The sequence below is a fragment of the Taurulus bubalis genome, assembly GCF_910589615.1.
Source record: "Taurulus bubalis genome assembly, chromosome: 11".
Classification (NCBI taxonomy): Eukaryota; Metazoa; Chordata; class Actinopteri; order Perciformes; family Cottidae; genus Taurulus; species Taurulus bubalis.
The window spans coordinates 19,083,793-19,092,126 of NC_136599.1; the positions used below are offsets into that span (position 1 = coordinate 19,083,793).

At 41.9% G+C, this 8,334-nt stretch overlaps 2 protein-coding genes across 2 annotated transcripts in view; both read left to right on the forward strand.

Annotated features, from left to right (window-relative positions):
- Positions 1-534: 534 nt before the first annotated feature.
- il17rb (interleukin 17 receptor B) lies at positions 535-2,003 on the forward strand (the record flags this gene model as incomplete). Its single annotated transcript, XM_079225845.1, has 2 exons — positions 535-747; positions 842-2,003. 2 exons carry the CDS (start codon positions 535-537, stop codon positions 1,271-1,273), a joined length of 645 nt encoding a protein of 214 aa, XP_079081971.1. The 3' UTR covers positions 1,274-2,003.
- Positions 2,004-4,193: 2,190 nt separating this feature from the next.
- The window catches only part of actr8 (actin related protein 8), a gene marked incomplete at its 5' end in the record, with an annotated part of 4,902 nt that continues 761 nt past the window's right edge, over positions 4,194-8,334 (forward strand). The window contains 12 exons of the mRNA XM_079226645.1: positions 4,194-4,328; positions 5,061-5,231; positions 5,625-5,735; positions 6,022-6,126; positions 6,212-6,385; positions 6,499-6,592; positions 6,768-6,900; positions 7,137-7,290; positions 7,442-7,537; positions 7,655-7,795; positions 7,911-8,220; positions 8,319-8,334. The exon at positions 8,319-8,334 is cut by the window's right edge and continues 148 nt beyond it. Coding sequence (XP_079082771.1) covers positions 4,194-4,328; positions 5,061-5,231; positions 5,625-5,735; positions 6,022-6,126; positions 6,212-6,385; positions 6,499-6,592; positions 6,768-6,900; positions 7,137-7,290; positions 7,442-7,537; positions 7,655-7,795; positions 7,911-8,220; positions 8,319-8,334 — 1,640 coding nt within the window. The remainder of the gene's footprint in view (positions 4,329-5,060; positions 5,232-5,624; positions 5,736-6,021; positions 6,127-6,211; positions 6,386-6,498; positions 6,593-6,767; positions 6,901-7,136; positions 7,291-7,441; positions 7,538-7,654; positions 7,796-7,910; positions 8,221-8,318) is intronic.

Genomic DNA, 8,334 nt, shown 5'->3' on the forward strand with positions numbered 1-8,334 from the left:
AGTTCCTGCTACATAATATGTAAATACAACACTTTTTAAACATGCATTTAGTTGGGAGAGCACCTTGTAAGCACCGAAATTGCAGATGTTGAATAGTAAAAGATGCTCAACTTAAGACATATGCACGGGCTTACTGGCCAATCTTGTACACATGCGTTGGACCTTTCCTCAGTCAGAAAGCTACTAGTTTCAAATATGTTGTTCTTCCAAAACCAATTTACAGTGACCTTTCTGTCACATTTCAAAATAAGCTCATACTCTTCCATGCCAGTAAGTAGCGCAATAATTACCTTCCATATATGCTGTATTGTGCTACAATGTGACATTTTGTAACTTTTTTGGTTGTTGGTGTGCCGCAGGATTTTTTTATTGTAGTAAAAGGTTGAAAAGCACTGCTCTAGTTTATGTGAAATCTTTGGCACTGTGCTGAAGACAACTAACCCCTACTTTCCAATGACTTCTTACTCTCCAGATAAAAAATGTGGCGGTAATGTTACGAGCTCATTGGGTTTCAAAAAGTTGCCTACATCTCCCATGGCTCCCGTCCCTGTCCTTGTGGTGTACCCTGCTGAGGATCCAGCCTTCCAGCGGGCCGTGGTGGCCCTCGCGGAGTTCCTGCAGTGGCACGGCGGATGCAGCGTGGCTGTCGACATGTGGCAGCAGAGGAAGATTGCAGAGCTAGGGCCAATGCGCTGGCTGGCAGAAAAGGCCAAGAATGCACACAGAGTCCTCATCGTCTGCCCAAAGGTAGATTGCAACTTATATGTAATATTGATCAGTTTTTACTTGCCGTCTGCTATGAGTCATTTAAACGAAAATAAAAAACCCTCTCTTCTCTCAGTCCTCTTCACTGCCCAGCCACTCTCCTCCCAACCACGCCTTTCCAGAGCCTTCAATCCCAGCTTCAGCTCATGACCTTTACCCCCTGATTCTCAACATGGTGGCAGGCCACTCAAAGAGTGCCAGCGACTTGACGAAGTTCTGTGTGGTGCAGCTGGGCGAGCAGCAGGACAAGAAGCCGAGTAACCTTGTGCTGGAACTGAGGGCCTGCAAGACTTTTCGTTTGATGAAGGACTTGAACAAGCTATGCAGGAGTCTTCATGCCGAGAGTCAGGATGTCAAGAAGATATCAAATCTGATCTTCAGACCGAGGATTGCCTACAGTGAAAAGTGTTCAGTGAAGTTAAGAGAAGCTGTAGAAAAGCTAGGAGGACATCAGCCAAACATTTCCGGAAATGCAGAACCATTGAAATCTGTGGTTACCATTGTTTGAAGATTTGTAATGAAAATGTTTATAGAAAATAGTTGAGTCTTTCATTACGCTCTCTAAAGTGAATTTACATGGATCTATTGTATTTTATATATGGCATAGACCTATGCTTATTTTGGTAACCCAAACACTGGTTTGGACACTGCAGGGTGGATACTTGTCTCTGTGTTTTCCAGCACTGCATACTGTAACCTATTACTTTTTTTGTAATAACATCACAGTTACCTGTTTATATGTTTTTGTTAGAAGAAAAACGTATTTACTCTTAATCAACTACTGTTTCACAGTTATATTATTAATCATATACTGTGTAAAGGCTTGTGGCTTCGCATGTGACCTACTCTCCTGTTTAAACATACGTATGCTTTAACAGTGACCTTCTGATAGTCTTGAGACTGTGGATGCCTACATGTCTCTGTTTGAAGAACGTGGTGTTCCTTGTTATCATATGACCATGCCGATGCAAGCGAATTTGAAGACGTCCTGAGAGCTTCTGTGATTGTGTCATTAATGTATTTAAGAGGTAACTCTCTGCGTATCTCTATGTATGAATTGTAAACTGATGAACACTGGCACAAGAACGAAAGAAAGAAAGAAAGAAAAAAAGGCAGCAAAGACATCTTCTCTCTTCTCATTTATGTAACAGATTTAAGAAATGTTTTGCTGTGTTTGTTTATTTTATTTTCTTAATCTGCAGTCATTGCTTGATTTGTAATGAAAATGCAGCCTATAAATTGAAGAGAGAGGTGGTTGCTATGGGTAGACTCCTGAATCACGTGAGCCTGAATGGGATTAACACAGTTCATACACAAACTGTATGTCAGGGAATGCATGAATGAATAAACTATCCTACTGGTAATAGGCCAAGGGGCCCAGTAGTCAAGGGGCTTTGTCAAAAGTAGGGGTGCCCCAATTTGTTTTTGTTTCTTTCACTGCATACTGTGATCGGGATTCAACTTACTAGACATAGCTGTTTTACTGCTACAAATTTACATGGTCGGCAAAAGTAGCACATCCTGGTTTATTTTAGAGAGAAGAATAATCAGGGTGAACAGGGAGAATAGTTGTTTTTTTTATTGGTTAGATTTCCATTATTCTAATGGCAATGCATTTCACAATTGGCGATTCAATGTGCAATTTGGTAATGCCATTTTAAAAAGCATATCAAATAATATAAATAGATAAATATAAATTTTAATTAAAGTGCCCTTGCTTCACGCATGTCTAGGGTACTTGCTGGTTGCCAGACGCAGCGTACACGGGTTAGACGATACACGGATTAGACGATATTTCATGTGTGAAGCAGTGCCGTCATGTCATTTTGCAGGGGCTTCAACCTTGAATGTTTTGAGTGTATCTCTGACTACTTTTTTAGATGTTTCTTGATCATACATCAAGCTGTTGTAACTCAACTCTACGTTGTCAAAACTGTTCCAAAGTTAACATGCTTTATGAGAGTCATGGCTTGAAGACTTCTGCATGCCAATATTAACTCATAGTCATAGTGCCACCTACTGGGAAACCATGGCAATTTGGCCTAGAAATACAAAAAATGGTATGGACAAATAACACAAAACTGAAGATGGACGACTTCTGGTACGGTTTAGAGCATGGTCCCAAGAGACGCCGTTTGACGCGGTGAAATTTTCCAACTCTGGCGGAAAAAAATCGCATGACGCTGAATTTACACAACAAGTATAAAGCAGAACTAGTGGCTATTTCCATGGTGAATGGCGGAAACGGCAACTGTTTATACGGAGATAAGCCACGGTGATAAGACACGCCCCCTTTCAGGCACGAGTAACATTCGCAACGCGTTTGGTGTGAACACAAAACAAGTTTTTTAAGGGGCGCTATCTGACTTCCTGTACGGTTTAGAGCATGGTCCCAAGATGTGGTCACAGTGATACATTATCCATGTCTTAAGTCTCTTCTGACACATTTTGAGAGTGATCTGATTTATCTGTGAGGGGGAGGGTATAAAAGTAGAAAACATATAACTTCTTGTTGCCACTAGGTGACTAGGATTCATAATCATCATAGGCTATGGATGTCTTCAGGGTCAGGAGGTCAAGACATATGAGACACATGGAGCAGATTACATAATGTACGGCCGAGTTAAAACAACTTCCATTTTAATGCAAAATGCTGTTTCTTTGCCACTTTTTTGTAGAGCAGACACAACCGAACATGTGTATCAAGCTTCAAGTCAATCGGTCATAGTTAACAAACAAAGTGGGCTTTCACAACTAAAGGGGGTGCTATCAAGCTATTTTTTTCAACTCTTATCCGACACCCCAATCCAATTAATATTTTTCGCCGAGTCCGATTGGTGTGCAAATTTGGAATAATTGTAGGTGTAGACCAAGCACCTCTTTTCCCTGTGCAAAATGGCACAATAAGAATAAGAATAAACATCAGAATAACAATAGTTCCTCCGCTCTGACTACGTCAGTGCTCGGGCCCTAATTAAAGTTAATGTATTACCATTTTGTAATGCAGTGTTTGTGTGTCTCTTTCTTTAAATGGCAATGCATTTCGACATTGCAAATTAAATTTGTCAGCGAAACGGCATTCCCAGTTTACTGCATTTACTTTTACTTGTCACAACCCTTGTGGCTGATTTGTTTTCTTTTACAACAAAATATGCTTAAACTACAGTAATAGAAAGGTAATACAACAATGTTGATAGAGGAGTACCTATGTCACAGACAAGAGGCAGTGCCAAGTTAAAAATATCTTCCGACGAATAGAAACCGCCGTCTTGTATCACGTGATCAAACACGGAAGTAGAATCTGCCGCTGCCACAACTTTCTATTCAGAGGAAGGTCCTCGCCTTTGGTTACTTGTCGAAGCGCTTCACAAGCACAACGAAGTCACGACTCATTATTTATGACTATTTAGTCAACTTGTTCCCCAACAATGACTCAGGCTGAGAAGGAGCAGGACAACGGGAAGGAGAAAGAAAAGGAACGAGACAAGGAGAAAGAGAAGGAGCAACAACGTGGGGTGAAAAGACCCATCGCTCCTCCGGTCATCCCAGACCCGCTTCAGGAGGTGAGGAAGTCGAGTGTTTCAATTGTTGTCTAATGCCCTTATTTATCAAAATAATAGTCGAATATCCTCGTCTCAATTTCTGTAATTCATCCATTTGCTCTCACGTGCTTCTGGACTGACCGAGGTTTAGTATCAGTCACTTGAACTCATCATTTACCTGCCAAAGCCTATAACGTGTTAGTAGCTTTAAAGTGGTGCCTTCAAATACAGTATTTGACCGTCAGCTGAAAACCTCAGACGTTCAGTTTGTATTGATTAGACTAATATTATGTATACCTTTTGGTTTGAGATTAATTTGATGCTGCATCATACAAAGATATTGTAGACATCAACGTGTGTCCAACATTGATTTTGAAGCAACAGTTTGGGGAGACCCGTTACTGTTTTAACACGACAATGTCCCTGTGCACAGTTTTGGGTCCACAGGGAACTGATTTTCTGTATTTGGTGTGAACGAAGACGACTGGCCTGCACAGGGCTCTGACATTTGGGATGAACTCATTAATGCTCTTGTTGCTAAATGGGAGAAAAATCCCTTCAGCCAGGTTTTTTCAAAAACCTTTTCAGAAGTGTTGTAGAGGCCCTTATAGCTGAACGTGTATGTCCATGCTTATATATGCAGCAATTACTGGTGTAATTATTGGTGTAATGGTCAGGTGTTTGGATTTTCTAGATTTGTTGTGCATGACATGGCTATGTTTATGCTGATAATCATACTTTCCTCTCTTACAGCAAATACAGAGCAATTTCATAGTTGTCATCCACCCTGGTTCGAGGACACTCCGCATTGGCCGAGCAACAGATAATCTTCCGGTGACACTCCCACATGTGATAGCGCGCAGACACAAACAAACTGGACAGCCGAGATATGAAGACGCCTGGCTGTTGAGAGATGGTCTGAATGTAAGTCACTCATGGTCAGATACACGTAGGCTTTGATTCTAGGGCTGAATCTGTCAAACTAATTGCAATTAGTATTACAGATTTAATATAATTGTGGTGTGATGTTTGTAGGGATCTGTACCAGCAAATATGTTTTCTTAGGTTTGTAATATGATGTTTAGGCCAAGACAGCTCTGCAGAAGGACACTATTTAATTTAAATATGGTATTTTGACACACATTTAGCCTTTAACAATAATGCGCGTCCCGCAATTTATAAATTGCAAAGGTTAAATTGCCACATTTGTTTTCAAATGTATTGTGCAGCCCTCTTTTAATGTCTTATTTCACTGTACTTAGATTCATTTCCTATTTGTGTCTTTTACCCTCATCGCTTCTACTTCCTGGTCGACAGAAAGCAGAAAGTAATGAGCAGAGGCAGAATGGGCTTAAAATGGTGGACCAGGCCATCTGGTCCAAGAAAATGTCGAACGGAGTGCGGAGGACACCTGTGTCCGCTGAACAGGTGTGTATTATGAAAGAGAAAGAATTGTTGCATACGTAATACTGCAATATTCAGACAGCAGCAACATAATTTGATTTATATATTTGCTTTTAAATTGAAAGTGTTTTTTTTTTCAAAAAGAAATTTGAAGCACGATGTGCTGCATCGACTGTATAAAAGGTTCTAGAGTAAGTCGGGAGTTGATCGGTTGCTAGAAAGTACCATGAATAACTCAAGTGCTGTATTCTTTTCTGTGCAGAAATTAATAAAATAATCTTTTAATTTTGTTTTACCTGTGTGAGTAAAGGCCAGAGCTTATAACTGTCAGATCCGTCCGGCAGTACTAGACGGCAGCTCCAGGGTGAAGTGGACCAACACGGCCCACCAGCCTCCTCATCTGGTGGGAGAGGAGGTCAGTCCATGTGCCTGATAACTTCTTGAAAATAAGACATCTAAAAACTGTAGTACCAAGACTCTTTGTCTGTTTTATCATGTAGGCTCTTTATGTGAATCCATCCGACTCTTACAACATCCACTGGCCAATAGTCAGAGGTCAGCTTAATGTGCATGCCGGTACCGGAGGCTCATTGACCGCCGTACTGGCGGACCTCGAGACAATCTGGAGTCACGTTATTCAAAAGCAACTGGAGATCCCCCTCAAAGACTTAAAGGTAGGAGAAACTAACCTCACCTCCTCATATCACAAAAGTCTTCTGCAACATTTTGAAAGTGAGATCAAAAATAAAAATTCTCACATTAAAGCTTTGCTTTTGTGACTTATTAGTATTACAGATGCATCTTCCTGGTCCCCGACATCTATAACAGGCCTCACATCAAAGAAGTTGTCAACATGCTGCTGCTTAATATGGGCTTCTCAGGTATTACACACATGTATGGCTGTGTACAAAAAGAAAATGTATATACACTGTTATCCTTTGCAATAGCAAACTCTTGTGTGTGTGTGTGTGTGTGTGTGTGTGTGTGTGTGTGTGTGTGTGTGTGTGTGTGTGTGTGTGTGTGTGTGTGTGTGTGTGTGTGTGTGTGTGTGTGTAGCGATCATAGTGCACCAGGAATCGGTATGCGCTACATTTGGCAGCGGGTTGAGCAGCGCTTGTGTCGTGGATGTAGGAGACCACAAGTCCAGTCTTTGCTGTGTAGAGGACGGCGTGTCCCACCGGAACTCCAGGTGGGGCTGAGAACCACTTCTATGTTTAATTTATATCTATGAAATAGTTCATTCATCCAGGTTATAATTGGAGACCTCATGGATTCCTTTTACACATGAGACTCAGAACAGTGACAATACAGAAGATGACAATACTCAATGTCAAAAACATGAGTACATTGTTTCTGGTTAAATCTTGTTGAGTTGAAAAAATTCCCTCAGTGACATTGTATTTTTTTGTCTGTTGGACTTTGCAGATTGTGTTTGGCTTATGGTGGTTCAGATGTGACCCGCACTTTCTTCTGGCTCCTGCAGAGGGCGGGCTTTCCCTACAGAGACTGTCAGCTGTCCAGCAGACTGAACTGTCAGCTGCTACAGCATCTGAAAGAGACCTTCTGCCATCTGAACCAAGTGTGTGTTGGTCGGGGGGAGGGAGGGGTCTGTGTTTAGAGGGAGTACTGTGGAACTGTAGTGTTGTACTTTGATCCATTTTAGAGCAGCACTGGCTCTTTTGTGTCAGTTTCAATTACAAAATGGGTCTTTACTGCCATTTATTCTACAGGATATATCAGGACTACAAGATCATGAATTCCAGACACGTTTCCCAGAAGCCCCAGCTCTTCTCTACCAGGTTCGACTAGGGGATGAGAAATTACAGGTACTTAAGTTGGATAGTAATGAATAACTATGATTGGTGTTGAATTTTTTTTACATTGTTCAGTCTCAAGCTTGTGTACTGGAAGTAACTGTTTTCTGGCTCATCTCTATATGTTAGGCACCTATGGGTCTTTTCTACCCGACCACATTTGGCATCGTAGGTCAGAAGATGACATCACTTCAATACCGTTCCCAAGGAGACTCAGAGGATCCTCATGATGAGCACTACCTGATGGCTACACAGAGCAAACAGGACCAGGTAACACACACTCACAGAGAGATTATATCATTATTAATATTATTTCTTCTTCTTCTGGGAGAGGTGCTATGATTCTTGTTTTTATTGATTATTATTATCCCGTTTTCTTCACCAGTCCTCCAAATCCAATGCAGACCGGAAGGGTATGTCCAGACCAGGTGGTGGTTTGGACGGTGAGATGAGCGGTCAGGGAGGGGTCGGGGAGCTCTCTGACCTAACCAGGGGCTGTGGGAGTGGCAGCGGTGGAGGAGGGGTGAAGGGGGAGATGGAGTTTGGGCCTGCGCAGGGGGAGTGCCTGATGGGGGCAGGAGAGGTGGAAGAGCCCTTGTCTGCTCACCTCTCCAGGAAGACTGCCATCATGAGCCAGTTTGAGAGCAAAGCCCTTGGCCTGGACAAGGCCATCCTGCATAGCATCGACTGCTGTGGTAAGGACAGACAGAATGTAGTAAAACAAATATATAATAATGGATGCGGAGGACATATGTCTGATATAAGGGCACCTTTTTTATTTTATTTTTTGTAGCATCGGACGAAACCAA